Source organism: Cricetulus griseus, assembly GCF_003668045.3.
Source record: "Cricetulus griseus strain 17A/GY chromosome 1 unlocalized genomic scaffold, alternate assembly CriGri-PICRH-1.0 chr1_0, whole genome shotgun sequence".
NCBI classification, from domain to species: Eukaryota; Metazoa; Chordata; class Mammalia; order Rodentia; family Cricetidae; genus Cricetulus; species Cricetulus griseus.
The window spans coordinates 51,250,720-51,269,739 of NW_023276806.1; the positions used below are offsets into that span (position 1 = coordinate 51,250,720).

The 19,020-nt window shown below is 37.2% G+C and overlaps 1 protein-coding gene across 1 annotated transcript in view; it reads left to right on the top strand.

Moving 5' to 3' along the window:
* The window catches only part of Rap1a (RAP1A, member of RAS oncogene family), a 72,343-nt gene that overhangs the window by 43,179 nt on the left and 10,144 nt on the right, over nt 1-19,020 (top strand). The window contains exons 2-5 of the mRNA XM_027393884.2: nt 8,388-8,471; nt 13,423-13,491; nt 15,640-15,696; nt 17,649-17,789. Of these exons, the coding sequence (XP_027249685.1) occupies nt 8,415-8,471; nt 13,423-13,491; nt 15,640-15,696; nt 17,649-17,789 (324 nt within the window). The 5' untranslated portion in view covers nt 8,388-8,414. The remainder of the gene's footprint in view (nt 1-8,387; nt 8,472-13,422; nt 13,492-15,639; nt 15,697-17,648; nt 17,790-19,020) is intronic.

Consider the following 19,020-nt stretch of genomic DNA (forward strand, 5'->3'; position numbering starts at 1 on the left):
CAGACAATAGCATTGTTGGTCAGTGAATCAATTCAATGGTAGATGATTTTGTTGTCACAGTAGTATGTTAAAACTTCCAACACTTATCAAACAACAGAAATTTTACTGTTACCTTTGAAACTCTTTTATTTGAATATTTAGAAAATTCCAAGAATTTATTCAATGAATTTAACTATCATTCAAGTGGTGGTGTATGTCTGTCTGTTTGGCAGGATCTTACTGTGTAGCCTTAGCTGGCCTGAACAGGCAGGCTATGTGGTCTCCAGTCCACCTTCCTCTGCCTTCTAAGTGCTGGTCTGCCACCACTCCCAGCCTCCAAAGATTTCATAAGATGATATAGATGGTTCTTTAGAACAGTATAATTTGTGCTTCTAGTTGATGGGGTTGTATAAGGAGAATGCAGAGAAATGCTGTGATGCAAAGGATCAGTGGAAACTGCTAAGAGTTCTGTGCCTGCACCAAAAGTGATGACACTAAAAAACAACAACAAAAGCAAACTACACAGTCACCAGCCTTATAGAACAGTCTCTACTTTCCTCTCAGCTAAAAAGCTTATATAAGATGTAGATGTACTGAGCCAGTTTCCACAATGAGGATCCACAGTCAGAGTCTGAAGCACCTCTCTGTCCAGGTACTTTGGTTGACGGATTCTGTAGCACTTTGTAGATACTCTTTCCATGATATCTAAAACCAAAAATGAACAGGCAGCAGCATAAATCTTAAAAATGAAGAGGAAAATACTCAAGTAACTTAATTGTAGATTAAGGCAATTGTGACCATGCATTTTGTTAAAGATAATAACTCCTAGTGCTAAGCAACAATTGGATGGTTTTGTTGTTTTGTTTTTTGCACACTGCCAGGGTATGCAAATGTCCTTGCCACCAAGCTATATCCCAAGTACCAAGTATGTATTAAGAAGAATAAGAGAGACTGAGGCTTTTCCAGAAGAGACCAGAACAGTAACAGAAACAGGTTTTAAAACATTAGAAAAAGGAAACTGCTTACTGCAGAGGAATACATATAGAGACTGAGAAATTAAAACCTCTTCAAATGTTACAAGTGTAAAAATGAAGGAGGAATTCTCTTTGTTTTATTTATAGCAGTGGACAGAACTGAAACCAGGTAGTGGCCACTACAAGACCCAGAGCAATGGAAAGAACTTGTAACAACTCAGCTGCCCAGAAATGGAGAGGAGTATTATGTGAAGTAGAGTCTGGAGGAGGCTCCATGTCCTCTTCTAGTGCTAGTTTTAGTGGCTTGCCACTAAAGTTCTTATATTTTAATTTTAATATTTAAAACCAGAAAAGACCAAAAAAACAAAGTTTGTACAAGTTTGTCACAGCTAAGTTAAGTATATTATTTTCTGAGTATATTTGTCAGCATTGACTTTTTGTAAAATAAATGTTCACCATATGTACTTTGCAGAATTGGAGTTAGGGTTTCTTTTCATTGCATTGTGACTACTGACATCTTCTGCATTATTCCTAGTATCTTTGTTTGCCACTCTCTTATTGTCTGTAAGTGAGGATACAGTGAAACTGGACCACTCTGTGGGTAGAAAGGAAAGTTTAATGGTGGGGTCTAACTGCCAGTCTGCCTCCAAGAATAGAAGACACTGGTTTGCTGGAAAGCAAGCAGATTTTAAATGGTAGTGTGTGTGTGTGTGGGGGGGGGATGTGCACTTGGAGTTGCTATAGACTGTTGAGATGCCCTGTCTGAGGTAGTAGACCATTTCGGGCAGGTAAGAGAGGTGGTAACTGGTAACTAGAAACTTGCCTTACAGAGATTGTTGAATACTTGCTTTAAGCTTCTGTTTACCCAGTATAACAATCCTCTGTCTACTGTCATAGACCTTCTATTTAAGACATTGTCATTTTGGGGACTCAGTTTAGATCTAATATTGTTGATGTTTCTGTGTCTGGTTGAATGATTTTTTTTTCTTTCGTGTGTGTGTGTGTGTGTGTGTGTGTGTGTGTGTGTGTGTGTGTGTGTGTGTGTGTGTAATTTGTAGAGTGGATGTGGGCTTGTAGGGTGCATGTATGCTTATATTTGTCTTATGTATGGTAGTGTTAGAGGTTGATGTCAGATATCCATTTATTGTTTTCCACCCTATTTAGAGGGGCCATAGTTTTTCACTGAACTTGAACTCACTCTTTTTTAAAAACTGGTTGCCCAGGCATCATCTAGAATTTGCCTCCCCCCACTCCCCTCCCCCTTCCCCTTCTGCTAATCCCTATCTCACCAGTGATAGATGGAGTTAGAGGTATGCACCAGACCCAAACCACATTTGACTTTTTATTTGTGTACTGGAAATCTAAGTTCAAGTCCTCCTACTTGTACAGCACACACTATCACTGAGCCATTCCTTAGCACCTTTCCTAGTGATTTTGAAAGTATATTCATCTAGTTTGTTGGCATTAAGTTTTCCACAGTTGTTTAGACTTGAATTTTTTTCTATGTGTAGAGACAAATACTCATCCTTTTCCAAAGCAAAGGAAAGCCATTCCTCAGACAATCGAGTAATTCTTTGTTAATGCTTGAAGCCCTTATGATTGAGTCCCACCTCTCAAATATTATGCTATTAAGATATGACTTTGAGGATTACGTTTCCAGCACATACAATTGGCAGATACTTAAATCATAGCATAACACCCTCTTACTGTATATTCCCTATCTCTGTCCTTTTCTTCTACACTTTGGGCTCAGTATATAAAATCAGTAACTGACTCTTATTTTAAACCATGCTTTCCTCTTCTCCCCATCTACCAACTTTTTATATAATAATTTTTTACAAATCTACAATAGATCTTTTATATAAATATTATAAACTCACAAGGTCTTTAAACATTTATTTTATAGCCTCCCACAGGGTCTCTTAACTGTTTTCTTTAGGTTTTGTTATAATCTTTTTTTTTTTTTTGTCTCTCAAATAGTTTTTCTGATCTGTGGTTGTCCTTTCTCATTTAAATGAAGTCAGCCCTCCATCTCTGAGGTGCTTGCTTAGTGTTAGCCTCTCTGATTCATCTATAAAAATGAACACCTGTCTATAACTCCTGTTCCAGGGCACCCAGTGCCCTCTTCTGGTTTCCTTGGATACTGCCTGTATATGGTATACCTTTCAAATAAACACCTTTCACATAAAATAAAAATAAATCTTTTTTTAAATGAGGATAATTGCAATAAGATAATAGTATTAAGAATGTTGTGTGAATTAAAAACATTATCACATAAAGTGGTTAACAGTATTTCGTACATGGTAGGCAGACAATAATCATTGCAGTTAATTTCTTTTTCATTTATGTTCTGTTCTAACATTTCTACCCTTTTCTAGTCTAGTCCTCCAATTTATTAGTATTTCCTCTGGTAAACTGGAGCTGGAATTAGCAGTATTTTCCTTTAAGGATGTACATAATAAATGTTTTATGGTTTTTTTAGGTCATATAGTCTGGTAAAATATAGTTGACATGCTGTATCCTTAGATTCTGTGCTCATGGCTTCAACCAACCATGAATAGAAAATATTTAGAAAGAACACAACGTCTTTACTGAGCATGTACATTTTTTTCTGGTTGTATCATACCCTAAATAACATGTGATGGTAACATCTTACATAACATGTCTATTTTATGAAGAGTTACAAGTAATCTGGGAATGATTTAGAGTGTATAGGGAGATATACATAATTCATATGTAGACACTGTGGTATATAAGGGCTTGAGCACCTGTGGATTTTGGTGCATGGTGAGCATGGGAGGCCCAGTTCTGAGGCCCAGTCTGCCACTTACACTACATGGCACCTTTCATTTCCTCATCAGTTTCTGTATATGCATTCCTTTTCCCAAGTATACTAGCCTGTAGAGTATTAGAAAGTATAAGAAAAGGGAGTTTCAAAGTGAATGCTTTCAATGAGATCAGAAAACTGGAATTTTTGCTATGTTACACTATTACGATGGTTAGTTTCTTGTCATGGTTTCTGTATTCATTTCCCCCTCCCTGAAACATGCTGTAGCCACTTGTCAGCATTTTGTTCTGTTTTGTTTTTCAGTGCTGTGAATCTAACCCAGAGCTGCATGCCATGTTCAACCAATAAGCTCCAGCCTCTGCCCCACTTACCGGTTTTAAAACATTGACTCTGGTGTGGTGGTGCACACCTTAATCCCGGCACTTGGGAGACAGAGGCAGGCCAATAATCTCTTGAGTTTAAGGCCAGCGTGGTCTACTAATGTGTTCTAGGACAGCCAGGGCTATATAATAGAGAAACCCTCTCTCAAAAATAAATAATATTGTTAATATCTGCAAACATTTAACCATGGGATGGGGTATGGTGGCACACACCTTTTTTTGCAATTATTTTCTTCCTTCTTTCTTCTCTCCCTTTCTCCCCCCTCTCTCTTTCTTATTTATTTTACTTCCCATTTAGTTTTTCCTCCATACTCTCTTTCCAGTCCCTTCCCACCTCCTCCTTGCCTCTCCCCCCATCCACTCCTCCATTGCTAATCCAAAAAGGACAGGCCTTCCATGGATATCGACAAAACATGGCATATCAAGTTGTAGTAAGACTAAGTGTCTCACCTTGTGTTAAGATCTAGGATCTCTGCATATATGTGATAATTGTGTAGCATGGGGCTGCCTGGACTCTCACTGGCTATTGGGACCCTATTCCTCATACTGGGTTGCCTTGTCCAGTCTTAATACAAGGAGGTGCACACTGAAGCAAGAACTCACAAAAGTATGATAACCAATTTATTAAGGGGTGCATTAAAAAGACAAGCTTACAGATACAGAGCAAAGCAGATGCCGCTGCTGATCCTGCACTGACTCTCTGCAGCTTGGTTTCCTACTATGCCAAGCAGGAGCCAGAGCAAGGGAGAGCAAGTGCACTTCCCCTCCTTAGCAGACAAGACCATGCCCTAGAGCTTGCTGTCCCAAGGCTATTTGTGGAATGAGTTTCCACAACAACAGCACTCCAGAGGCAGAGGCAGGCAGATCTCTATGTCAGATGCCAGCCTTGTCTACATAGCCTGGACCATGTTAGCCAGGGCTGCATAATGAGACTGTCTATGAATGAATAAGTAAATAAGGTTAAATACAGCAAGCAGTTTCTAGGAGAGCACCTTTGGGGTCCCTACTGTTAAAGTTTAGCTCAAATGTCTTAAAATTTCTCACCTCATCCAAATACTTGACTTCCCTTAGTGAATTTTATATTTTAATGTCAATTTGCAGGGAAAACTTTTGTCTTATAGTTCTTGAGTGTGTGTATTATTAAAATACAGAATACAAATTTAGGATTTATTTGCTTTGACAACCAAGTTATGTTATTTTCTAAGACTAGTTTTGCTGAAGGAAGAATAAAAACCATCTTTTAGAACTTGAACCATAACGTTAAGGAGTCAAGATTGACTTAAAACTTAAACAGAGTGCCATGTTTATCCTGTCCTCTGTATTTGTCAGTAATCTTAGCCAAAGTAAGACATTTTCTGGTACTTGTTAGGAGTACAGGACACAAGAGATTTCCATAAAAAGACACAAGAGTTTGCTTGGAAGAATATAGTGGTTTTCTTACTTGGCAGTAATGTGTTAGAAGTAACTCCCCTTAGGAAAGAAATGTTAACTCCAATTATTCTTACTGATAATTTGTATGGGTATACTTGTTGGACAACTTTTATTGTTTCTATGGATGTGCCCATGTATGTATATCTACAACCAGTGTTCTTTATCTGAAAAATGACTTTGAAAGTTGGATATCTTAACCATTTTTTTAAGGATCAGAAGCTAAATATTATGGTGTTGGAGAATTCCCCCAAGTAATTTGGTCATCTCTGAATTCTTTCCCTAGTTCCTGTTTCCCTGGAAAATTGGGAGGCATTTGGGGAATATAAACAAGTTCACTGTTTGCTGTATTGTGACTGTCTCATGAAAGATACACACTGTCATAATGATAGCAATCCCCTAAGAGGCTTGGATAAGGATAGAGCAGTCTTGGTTTAGGAAGCAAGGTAATCCTGTATTTAGCCATCATCACTGTTCTCAGATAAATGAGAAAACTATCTAATACATATTTAGGGTCAAGCACAAACTTAGCATACCTCACCTTTTCCTTTTTTATGTCTCTGTGATAACATTCAAGCTTTCTTCTCTGTTTACTGAGTGCCTTAGTTGATTTCATCTACTGCTGTGGTTTTAATTGCTACCTTCTTTCTATTCCCTTCCAAACTTGAGTTTCAAAAATAGCTATCAAATTCTGTTACACACTTTTCCCACAGGACTTCACACTGAATTTCTCTAAGAAATGTACCTGTTTTAGTTGTAGGTGTCCTATTATCTCTGATCAGTTAAAGCCCAGCACCTTCAGAAAAAGCAATGCCCCCTTCTCAGCCCTAGTGTTGCTGTATAGGTCTCCATCGGGTCTCACTGAACTACTGATTTGGCTTCCTAACTAATCTCCTTTACTGTTGATCTATTCTTTCTTCAATCCATGTTATATAATATAAATGTAACCATAATAGCATTTAAGAAATTACTGTGTGAGACTGGAGAGATGGCTCAGGGGTTAAGAGCACTGGCTGTTCTTGCAGATGATCCAGGTTTGATTTGTAGCACCAACATGGTGACTTCCAGCCATAGTTCCAGGGGATCTGGTGCTCTTTTCTAGCACCTCCATGACTATCAGGCACATATGTAGTGCACAGTCATGAAAGTAATCAGAGCACCCATGCACATAAAAAATGAAATTTATCCCAGCACTCGGGAGGCAGAAGCAAGCTGATCTCTGTGAGTTTGAGGCCAGCCTGGTCTCCAGAGAGAGTGCCAAGATAGGCTCCAAAGCTACACAGAGAAATCCTGTCTCAAAAAACAAAAAAGAAAAAAAAGAAAAAAAAAGAAATTTAAATTTAAAAAATCACTGTTTTCTCCCTTTGGGTAACTAGATAAAATGTAAACTATACTAGGGCAGCTATCTTTGTAAGCACAGGTCTGTGTTCAGCTTCATATTCCATAATTTTTTTCTTTGTGTGGCAGGATTTCACTAGGTAGCTCTGTCTGGCGTCAAACTCACAGAGATCTGCCACTTGAGTGCACCCCACCCGGACATGCTATGGCTTTTTAAAAACATGAAGACTATCACTAAGGGGGTATTAGATTTACTGCTGAAGTGTAAAATTTCTGGGGTATCTAGTAGATGCCCGGTGTTTCACAAGAACCCCATTTCCAAGGACCTTGTGAACCCTCAGACTTCAGCTGCATATAGGTCTCTTGTTCTTTGTTTTATCTCATGTAGTTTAATCTACGTGCTGGTTAGACCTTTTGTTGCATTTCTAAGGATTATGTTGTCAAGTTAATGACTCTTGGTAGTCCATGGAATTTAATCATGCTGAGAAAAACCAGTGTCTGTATAGTACATGCACCTCTGTTGTTTTGGCTAGAAGACTAGGTATAACTGAAAATTACCCATCCACTCCCCGGTCAGTCTAGTGAGAGCTTGGTCCCAGTCTCAAGTGGATCCTTCTGAAGCTCTCTGGAATTGCCAGAGCCTAGCTCCCTTTTCCTGGGTATATTTCCAAAGTTGTTTTTGAATTATTTCTCCCGGTAGTACAGCCTGAAAAGTGTCTACAGACAAGAAGCTAAGGAGCTGTGAGTCTCATTTCATGTCTTTCTATCCATGTGCTACCATCCTACATTATTTATTTTCCAGTGTCTAAAATAATTATCTCATAATTTTTGCCCAGTGTTCTAGCAGTTTTCTATAGGGTGAAAGGTCTTACCTTTCTTGCTCCATATGGGCCACTGGAAATTATTTCCTGGCTTTTACTTCATAAGATAAGCTTATAATCCACTTATTTTCTGAAGGTCTTTGAATCCTAGAGAGTGCTAACTCCTGCTGTTATAGGTTAACATGTCTTTTCACCTACTATTTATATTATAATGTCCTAAGAATTCTAAAGCTAACATTTTACGCATTCTGGCTATAATGTAACAATGAATAAAATAGTGCAGAACTACTATGTGTTTTAGGCAAGTAAAATAGCATGTAGATTATATTAAAGCTCATGAGTATCTCCAAAGTACAGCTTGGCAAATGATTAGGTTCATGGTTATAGTTTTAAGACTTTATTGATTTTAATGCCCTGTTTTCTAGTCACTCTTCAAAGTAACATGAACGGGCTTAATGATTGATACCTAATAAGAGATCATTTTCAGTAAATTAAGGTGTCTGGCACTGGTCCTATAAAGCTATTATTGAAAACTGTTTGATTTTGCTCAATAGCCTCTGTGCTCTAGCTAGATAATGCCAAGAGAAAACTTTTAAAGCAAAATCCTGTATTTGATGCTATATTCTTAAGCTGTTTTGTATGTTTGTGAATTTTTATGTTCATTTTTTTTGCTTTTCAGGTTGTCAGTATTTAAACAGAGCACATCATGCGTGAGTACAAGCTTGTGGTCCTTGGTTCAGGAGGCGTGGGGAAGTCTGCTCTGGTAAGTTAGCCACCCAGCTATACCTAATCAGTATTAACATACAGGATGTGGCTTGTTTCCATGCTTCTAGTTACTAAGGAAAAGGGAAGCATTATTCTTTATAAACCTGCTATCTGTAACCAAAGATGTTTAGCTTTATACTGTGCAGTCAGTCACTCACTTACTTTTTTGTCTGCCAACTACTTTATTGGCCAGTAGTATTTGTGATTCAAAGTGGAATGTAATTCTCATTGTCAAGGAAGTTTACATTCCATTGGGGAAAAGTGTTACAGATTGTAGCAGAGTCTCCTTTGCCTGACTCCAAGCTTACTTGGAATGAAAGCTCCTTTTTGTTTCATCCAGCTTTTGTGGTCACAACAGCAAATAAAAAGTCTGTCATGGAGCTTACTATACAGCAGAAGTGGAGATGTAATAAAACACCCTTAAACAAAGAATTGCTTGATGCTCTGAAAAATTCAAAATTTTAAGGGAGAAACTGACAAATAGACCTTAGCTTTGACAACTGCAAGAAAGGCCAGAATAGCCAGGCATGAGGAAGTGAGGTGGCAGGGAGGTAGGAGCCCAGATGACTTAATGATTATTCTATAAGAGCCTGTAATTAAGGTCCAAGGACAATAAGACATAGAATGTAGGTTTTCTTGAGGGTGCTGGGAAGCCGGTGAGTTAGCTAAATGTTTTATTTAACAAGTAGACTTTAAACTATGTAATTTAGAAGAGTGGGAGAAAGTTGGGAGCTTGTTAAGCATACTAGCTTTCTTGTGTGTGCTTGGATTAGGGCCATGATCGTGAAGAAGAGACATGCAGATGCTTGAAGATTAAATAGGAGGTAGACTTTAAATGTACTGCTGGACTGGTTGGGATTAAAGATGAAGGAATAAAAACAAAAAGTCTTATACTTAGGAGATATTCAAGTTGCTCAAATAAAATACACCAGATACACAAATGAATCTTTTGCGAGTTTAAGAGGTTTGTGATACGATTTTAATTGTCATTAATATACTGATCATATTTAATTTCATGAGAATTCCATTACTGTTAGCCTGTTAGGAGTATAAATTTACAGCTCTGTGGAAATGATTTTTCAAATGCATGTAATTTGAGGCGGGGGAGAGTAGAAACTGCTCTCATGGGCTGGCCTTGAGCTTGGTAATCCTCCTGACTTAGTTCCCCGAGTGCTAGAATTACAAACATGTACCATAACACCTGACTTTGCATGTAATTTTCAGTTCAGCAGTTTCTCTCTGGATATTTTATCCCAATTATTAGTTCACATGTGCAAAATGATATCAAAAGTATGCATTGCAGCATTCTTCATAATGATAAGAAATTTGAAATGCCTACCAGTAGGAGCTAGTTAAGTAACTCTTAATACATATTTATAGTAGAATGCTATACAAAAGCATAAAACAACTTTATATGTACTGACCTATGATATCTAAAATGTATCATATATAGGGAAGAAAGGTACTAGTTACGCTACCATTTGAATGTTTTATTTTTCAAAAAGCTATAGGTATTGGTGCTTGAGAGATGACTTAATACTTAAGAGAAAGTATTGTGGTATTCATCAGTACCCACATTGAATGGCTCACAACAATGGCCCCACAGGATTCTGTGCCCTCTTCTGGCCTTCATGGGCTAACACACACATTAACATAGATACATAGAAATAAGATTGAAATGACTTGTTTTAAAAAAAGAAGTGCTGAGGAGAGGAACCTATGAAATACATGAACTGCTGTGTTAACAGGCTGGGTACATGGAAACAAGGATGCTAATAGGATACGAAAAAAATTAAATTTTGTAGGAGTGAACAAGATTGTCCAGGAAGAGAATAAGAAGAGAAAAGCCCAGAGCTGAGTTCTGAGTAACTGTCAATGTTATAGGATAGATAGGTTTGAAATATCAAACTTATCTTGTGATTGAGTGCATAGATGTGTCATCTTGACTGCTCAGAAGTCAAGGAAGAAAGAGGAGTGGTGCGTAGAGATGGTTGCACATCATAAAAGAAGAAGATTTGGTAAGGTGATGTTGCTGCAACCATGCTGGGTAGAGTTAAAGAGTAATTGAGAGCTGAGGAAATGGAATTATCATGTAGACACTTAAAGTCTGATTATGAGAGCAAACAGAAAGGAGGGGAAGCGAGAGGGGGTATGGGGCTAAGAGGGGTTTTCTGTTTTGTTTGGGATTGGAGGTAGCAGAGCATGTTTGTATCTTGGAGGCAGTGATATAGTGGAAAAGAAGGTAATGACATAAGAAGGAGAAGGAGGAGTTGATCCAGTATGGAAACCAAAGGAATAAAATGAAAATTGATATGAATTAATGAGATATCCTTGAGAATTGAGTGTAACGATAAGTCTTTTTACCAAGCTGCCTGAGCCCTGCTATCATATGGGTGTCCAAAATAACATACAGAGTCTTATATTAGGTACAATGCTGCTGGCCAATGACTAGGATTTTTTATCTGCTAGATCAGTCTTAATTATCAACCATAACACACACACACACACACACTCTCTATCTATCTATCTATCTATCTATCTATCTATCTATCTATCTATCTATAGGTTTTTCGAGACAGAGTCTCTCTGTGGCTTTGGAGGCTGTCCTGGAACTAGCTCTTGTAGACCAGGCTGGTCTCAAACTCACAGAGATCCACCTGCCTCTGCTTCCCAAGTGCTGGGATTAAAGGCGTGCGCCACCACTGCCCGGCTTAATCTATATATTTTATAAGGGTTTATCTTATCGAGAATGCGGCTGTATGCTTCCTCTCTTGCCAGGCAATCACATGGCAGCTCCACAGAGAAGAGAGGAGTAGAAGAGAGCAATTTCCTGCTTGTCCCTGCTTATATTCTGAATCAGCCTGCTATGTTACTCCCTGCCTGGATCATAAGACTTCTCTTTACTACATTTCCCAGAACCCTCCTTGACTCCTAGTCCCGCCTAACTTGCTTCCCTATTGGCCAACAGTACTTTATTTATCAACCAATAAAATAAACATACACAGAAGCACTTCCCCATCAGTTGAGAGGATGAGATTCAGAAGACTAATGAAAGGTTACTCTGTGAAAAAAGAAATGATAAGTGCAAGGTGGTTGTTGATGTTTACAGGGACCAGTAATGTCAAGCTTAGAGACAGTGCTTAGGCTTTCATGCTGTCTCTGTCTAAGCACTTGTAGTAGTGGAGGACAAGTACAAGATGGGACAGTACATCTTAATACTGGGATCTCATGTATGCGCTTGGTGACTTCATACGCTGGACCACATTTTAAGAACCTCTCCTCTAGGCTACACTTGTTAGAAAATTATATCAGACTTTTTCCTATCTAAATTATATCATAGTAAAAAGTGATTAAACCCTGATAAAAATGAGGATTAAAGAACTGTGGACCCAAAGAGATGGCTTAGTGGGTAAGAGCTCTTTCTGTGTAAGCATGAGGTCCTATGTGTAAATCCCCAGCACTCACACAAAAGCCTGGATGTGGGCATGTACACATCTGTTACCCCAGTGGTGAATGAGAGAGAGAGAGAGAGAGAGAGAGAGAGAGAGAGAGAGAGAGAGAGAGAGTGTGTGTGTGTGTGTGTGTGTGTGTGTGTGTGTGTAGCTATGTGCAGGAGGAATTAGAGTGTGATAGAGTAGGGCACCCAGTATCTTTCTCTAGTCTCTGCACACATTCATGCACACATGTATACACACAGTATAACCCTAACCCTAACCCTAACCCTGTGGTTATATAAAGGAATTTTACTAATTCCTTTATATATTATTTATTTTATTTTATTTATTTATAATTTTAATTTATTTTATTTTATTTAATTATAAATTATTTAGCCGGGTGTTGGTGGCGCAGCCTTTAATCCCAGCACTCGGGAGGCAGAGGCAGGCGGATCTCTGTGAGTTCGAGGCCAGCCTGGTCTCCAGAGCGAGTGCCAGGATAGGCTCCAAAGCTACACAGAGAAACCCTGTCTCGAAAAACCAATAAATAAATAAATAAATAAATAAATAAATAAATAAAGTTATTTATTTATTTAAAGTGTAGATGACCTTAGTCTGCATATTTGCCTTTGCTTATAGGCAGGAATATTCCAAACCCTGTTTTAAAACTTCCTAGGAAATATCTAAGAATTATCATCTGTACTTGCCATTTATTTGATGATAAATGTTCTTTCTAGTATACATTCAGATATGTTCATTCAGTATACTGCAGATGAAAGTACAGTATTCTCCATTATCTGTATTATGTCCCAAGGCCCTCAGTTGATTCCTGAAACCATGGATTGTACTGAATTCAAATATATTCTAAATTTTGTTTATATTCAAATGTATGCACTATCTAGTTATCTTTTCCTGGTGTTACCTAGGATAGTCCATTATTTGTGACTAGATAGTGTTTTCCACTGGAAAGAGTAAGACCTAGGAATCAGAAAGATGATGTGTTGTTAGGTTCAGCTGGCAAATCAGAAAAGTATTTCTGGGGTACAAGTGGAACTTAAATGTGATTACAGCCTAAAAGCAAAGCAAACAGATATTCAGTAATGTTAAATTCCCTTTTCTCTAGTACAGTTTAAAAGATATTAACATTTAGAACCTTTGTCTCTCTCCTTTTAGATAATAAATTACTTTTGGATGGTTTCATTTTTAATGAACTAGAATCTTGCTGTTTATCCCTGTATTTTAAGATGTAACATAATCATGTTTAGCAATGTAGTAGCTGTATTGGTAAGTTTTTAACATAACCATCTCTTTTTGTAATACATATCTTCTTAGTCTTGTATGCATTCTTATTGGAAAATAATACTGATGCTTTACATTTGTGTTTATTCAGAATTTCAACATAGTTTCATTTATTCTTTACAACTTGTAAGGTTAAGTAACCTTAGGAAGTAACTTAGGAACATTTGATTTTCCTTTCAAGTCTTTAACTCTAGTTTGTTTGTTTTCTCCTCTCAGACAGTTCAGTTTGTTCAGGGAATTTTTGTTGAAAAATATGACCCAACGATAGAAGATTCCTACAGAAAGGTAAAGTATGAAACAGTGTGTGCACTTATGAGTAGTCCTTACAGCTTTCAAACCTGGTCCATGGAATTGCTTTTTACAATAGTTTTGAAAAATGATAGAGATCCGCTGTGCAAGCCACCACACCGTCTAAATAGTTCGTTCTTTTCTGTATGCATTTTCCCAGTAGAAAGTAAGTAGAAAATTGTTAAGCCCACATCCAGGCTTTTGTATGAGTGTTGGGGATTTATACACACTTGTATTTTCCTACTTAATATTTTCAACTGTTAACAAAACTTAAGACCATTTTTATGATTGAAGTTATCCATTAAGTTTTGGTTTTGATTTAAAGTAAATTTAAAGATATCTACCTTTACTATCAAAATTAATCAAAAATGTATTACAGTATGATGGGAATACCTGTCTTGTTTCTCAGATCTGTGGAACATAATTGAAAGTGTAATGCAAACTGTGGACCTTTGCTGATAATGTGTCCTTTGTAGCTATATTGGTTGTAGCAAATTTCCACTCTGCTGCAGGCTATTGATAAAAGAGAGAAGGAAGCTGTACATGGTGTAGGCAGAGATAATGTGGGGTGTCTCTATTTCTCTTAATTTTGTAATGAACCCAAAATTTCTCCTAAAGAAGTGATGTTGGCCAGGGATCGTCATGTACATTTAATCCCAGCACCTAGTAAACAAAGGCTAGGAGATCTCTGCAAGTTCAAGGCCAACCAGTCTACAAAGACCCTATCTTTAAAAAAGAAAAGGAGAGGGTAATCTATTTTTAAAAGAAGCAAAGAAGCAAAATAGTTGGTCTTGACAAAAATATGTTCTATTATAAGACTTGGTAGAACTATGAAAAACTTTCATGATTTTATTTTTCACATATCCAGGTGAGGGGTCATATAACAGAGCCAAGATTATCCCTCCAAAGACTAAACCTACATTTTAACAGAGAGGAAAGCATTGCTCTGTTAGATATCTGTTTTTAGAATCTATCTTTTATAGTACTATAACTTTTGTTGAATTAAGCTTTTTAGGAAATACTGTCCAAATGATTTAATTCTCTTCCAAATTAACACAACAGTGCTCTAGATACTTATGAAACTACAGGCATGGTTCCTTATTTTCTGAAGACTCTGGCACAGATTTTGCCTGTTAACTGTTTGTCCCCTACCCCCCACTGAGTGGGGATTTGAGTTTGTGGCCCCACCGGAGGTACTCCTCATCACTCTGGCAGGGAGGCAAGGGTCAGAAGAGCCTTAGGGTGATGTGTTATTTGTAAGAGACAGTGTTGCTCTTCTGAAATTTCTCCCAAATACATTTAACCATAAAGCAACATCTGAAGGACTAATTTTCTTAGTCCCCTCTACAAGAGTTTTCCACAGAGTTGATAATTGAAACTTTCTTTAGGCTGATCTTTTTGGAAGAATGGGGAAATGGAATTGGTACATTCATATTTCACCTTCTGCAGTCCCCACCCCCCCAAGGAACCCTAAAGTCTTAAGAATTGTATATAAGGAAGGAATAAATAGCTCATTGCTATTTATTTGAACACTTCTGAATGCTTATGTTGCAAATTTTGTGAATATTTTAGCAAAATTTCAACAACTTAGATATAGTAAGTTAGCAAAGTTTCTATTCCTTGAAGTCTTTTTGTATACAGTTTGACACATTTATGTGGTACAGTGAGGCCTGGCATCTTTTGTTGGAGATAGTGTCACCCATAGGGCCTTAAACTCTTCCTGCCTTAGCCTCCCAGAGCTGAGATTATAAGTAAGCACTACCACACTCCAGCTTAGGTTCTTTAATCCTTGACTTTCCATGAAGATCATATATGTATCTCATATATACGTCTGGCACAGCCTTCATTTTTTCCTTTTTTTTTGTTGTTGTTGTTGTTTATTAGAATTTTTTCCTGTACCATTTTCCCTAAGTTACAAAAGCTGTTCTTTTGCCTTCCAATAAGGACAAATGAGCATCTTTACAGCTACACTCAACTTTAACCATATTGGCCTTTGGGATGTTGCTGGTGTGCTCAAAGATCCCTGTTCCCTATTGTGGTACTAAGCAGAAAAATACTTGGTAGTTGTTAATAAGTACTTTGAAGAGGTAAAAGGAAAGCATGTTGATGTTGCTTTTTTGTCTTTTCTTCTTTGCCCCCCAACAGCAAGTCGAAGTAGATTGCCAACAGTGTATGCTGGAAATCCTGGATACTGCAGGAACAGTAAGGATTCTTTCCTTTCCATTTAACAAGTTTTAGTCTATGAGCAGGTTTTCTTATCAAAATAATTCTCTGTAAAGTGATTATTCTGATTTTTTTTTAATTCTCTAAATGTAGGGCTTCATAAATTAGGTATATAAATTTTTTTATGATGTGATTGATGCCCACAAATCATAATTGAATTGTGTATTGAGTTCATCTGCAGAATCTGAAAGGGGGAGGCAGTCTTTTTAAATTGAAGTAAGGTATATGCTATAATATGTATATGCTATAATATGTATATTTTTTAGAAGGTATTTAAGGGCTGGAGAGATGGCTCAGCAGTTAATAGCACTGGCTGCTCTTTAGGGAACCTGGGTTCAATTCCCAGCACTCACATGGCAGCTCACAACTGTCTATAACTTCAGTTCCAGAGGATCTGAAATCCTCACACAGACATAAATACAGGCAAAACACCAGTGAACAACAAACAAACAAATAGATAAATAAAATGATTTAGGGGAGGTATTTAAGTTCAGAATTTTAGTTAAGGTAGGTGCTCCCCTCTCCAATCCTTAGCACTCTAGTTGACTGGTTCCTGCAGCTTCTCAAACACTATGTTTCTCCTTGGACCTTGTGTTTTTGTTGTTCACTGCCTGGGACACCTTATAAGAGCATACATTATTCTCTTTCTTCTAGCCCTTCTGTTAGCTGTCAGTACCTTGGCCTCTAAAATGTAAACTTATACTCCATTGCCACCACTACCACCACCACCCCCCAAAAAAGAAAGAAAAACTCTCAGCATTATTTTTTTTCTGTAACATTGCTCCCTGATCTACTTCATACTTTATTTTTGTTTATCTCTATGTATATTCCTTGAGAGATTTGCCTCTTGTGTTGATTAACATATCTCCTGCTGAAACAGTTGTTGAGTAGATGAATCTTGTAGACTGTCCTTAAGAAGTAGGTTGGGATTCTCAATAAGAGATATAACAAGCTGCATCAGTAGAGTATTTACTCTTCATTTGTAACTAGCAGAGGCCATAATCTCAAGAAAGCATGGAAGGAATGCTAATGCTAGAATTTCTAATTACCTTTATAAATGAAAAATCCAGAAAAATGCAGCAAAGGCTTGAAGGTTAAGGATGTGGGTGAGTGTTAGCAGGCAGGCTGGAGCATCTAAAACTATTTTGTTTAGTAGACAAAATGGAAGAGTGACAAGGGGAATCAGTAAGCTAGAGAATCAAAAAAGTTTATGAAGCTTTGTAGATTTATATGTTTAATGATAAAGAGGTAAAAAATTCATTTTCAATATTCTGCTATTTGTGACTTCCTTAATACTGCATATAAAATCCAAGGGCTTTTTAAGATAGGATTATATTCTATATTGTTACCTGTAGTTATAACATATAATAATTTCTCCAAAGAAAAGAAGGCAGATTTTAAGCAAACAAGATATTTTAATTTAGTGAGACTGTAACTGTGTGGCCAATGTTAATGGTTAGTTAATCTGAAGAAAATAGTCACTGTACTGTTCTCAGATCTTTTCTAATAATTTGAAATGCAGGTAGCAGGGAGATGAAAATATATGAAAAGCTCTTTTCAGGAGTCTACTCCAGGGTTGGTTGGTAATGTACTGATTATCAAAATGGTAAAACATCAGTAGGAAGATAGTTAAGAGTGGCCTTGATGGATGATTATAACTCAGTACTGGATTTGCATCTTGGGTTATTTCTACTTAAGTGGTGATCATATTATAAATCTTCCAAACAAAATCAGTTAAGGTTTGTATATTAAAAGAATTGTGTTAACAAACAAAAACACCTCAGTTTCTAGAAATGAGTATGAAGTCTTAAGATGATATATAATTTAAAATATAGGTCCTTATTTGAAATTATTCTGTTTAAAAACCATTCCAGCATACATTCAAAAACTTCATATATATTTATAACTGGATTTTTTTTTTAACACTACAGGAGCAATTTACAGCAATGAGGGATTTGTATATGAAGAATGGCCAAGGGTTTGCACTAGTTTATTCAATTACAGCTCAGTCTACGTTTAATGACTTACAAGACTTGAGAGAACAGATTTTACGGGTTAAAGACACAGAAGATGTAAGTATTTTTCTCTCATTAAAATATATTGCCATCTCTCTGCTTTGGCAATAAAAGTGTCTGCTTTATCATCAGTATAAGGTTTGGAAGGTATCTAGCACATGTCAAAAACAGCCCCTCAAAATATGTGTATGGCAAAGTGAGCGTTGTACCATGTGGATAAAAAATACAGGAGAGATGAGGAGTCCAAAAACCTCACAGAAGAAGGAAGAAGTGGGACTCAAGTTGAGCTTTGAATGTGAGAAGTAGTACTCACAGAACCATAATGATTAATGTTCCTTTTTCAAAATTCTATTGTACTTTTTTTTGGGTTGCTTTAGTGTTTTAACACATTATCTTGCTATATAGCCCAGGATAGCTTAGGCACTTAACCTTCCTATCTCCATCTTCTTTTTTCTTTTGGTTTTTTGAGACAGGGTTTCTCTGTGTAGCCCTAGCTGTCCTAGAACTCTGTAGACCAGGCTGACCTCAAACTCACAGAGGTCCATCTGCCTCTGCCTCCAGAGTGCTGGGATTAAAAGCATTCACCCCTACTGCCCAGCACTCACCCTTCTAAGTACTGGATTTATATGCATGTACCACCTTTCTTATTCTTTAGTTAAAAAAAAAATGGAATATAGTTTACATCTTTACATCAATTTGAGATAGTGGAAAATTTCCTTTTCAGTTATATAAATTAGGATAGAAATTTTCAGTTGCACCTTTCTGGTCTTGTGTACTTTTCTCTAATGTGAGCATATTCATCTGCTCAGGACCTTAAACTTAGTAACATTGTAGATAGGAGGAATTTGTGCCAAAGGACCCCATGACTGCCCTTAATGAATAGTTTTCTTCCTTTCTATGATGAATTTATCCAGAATTCTGTTTTCACAGAGTTACAGTGAGTTCTAGTAATGTCAGTCCCCTTTGTTACATCAGTAAAGGACAAAAGATGAAATTAAAGATGCCTAGACTGTTTAATGTAATCTGTTTTGGGTAGAAGGTTCACCATGTCTCTCACATCTTTTCTTTTGTATAGTGGTGTTGTCTAAACTTTTGTTCTCTAAACTTTTAGCTGAGGAATCTAACACAGTTTGTTAGCTGTGAGAGTAGGATATTGTATTTCAAGATAGTCAAGCATCTGTGGTATGGAGTAAAAGGGAAGAGATGGCGCTTGGTGACTTTTTTTAAATGTATGTATGTATGTGTGTATCTGTGTATTCCATGTGTTGAGGCTAGAAGAGGACATTGG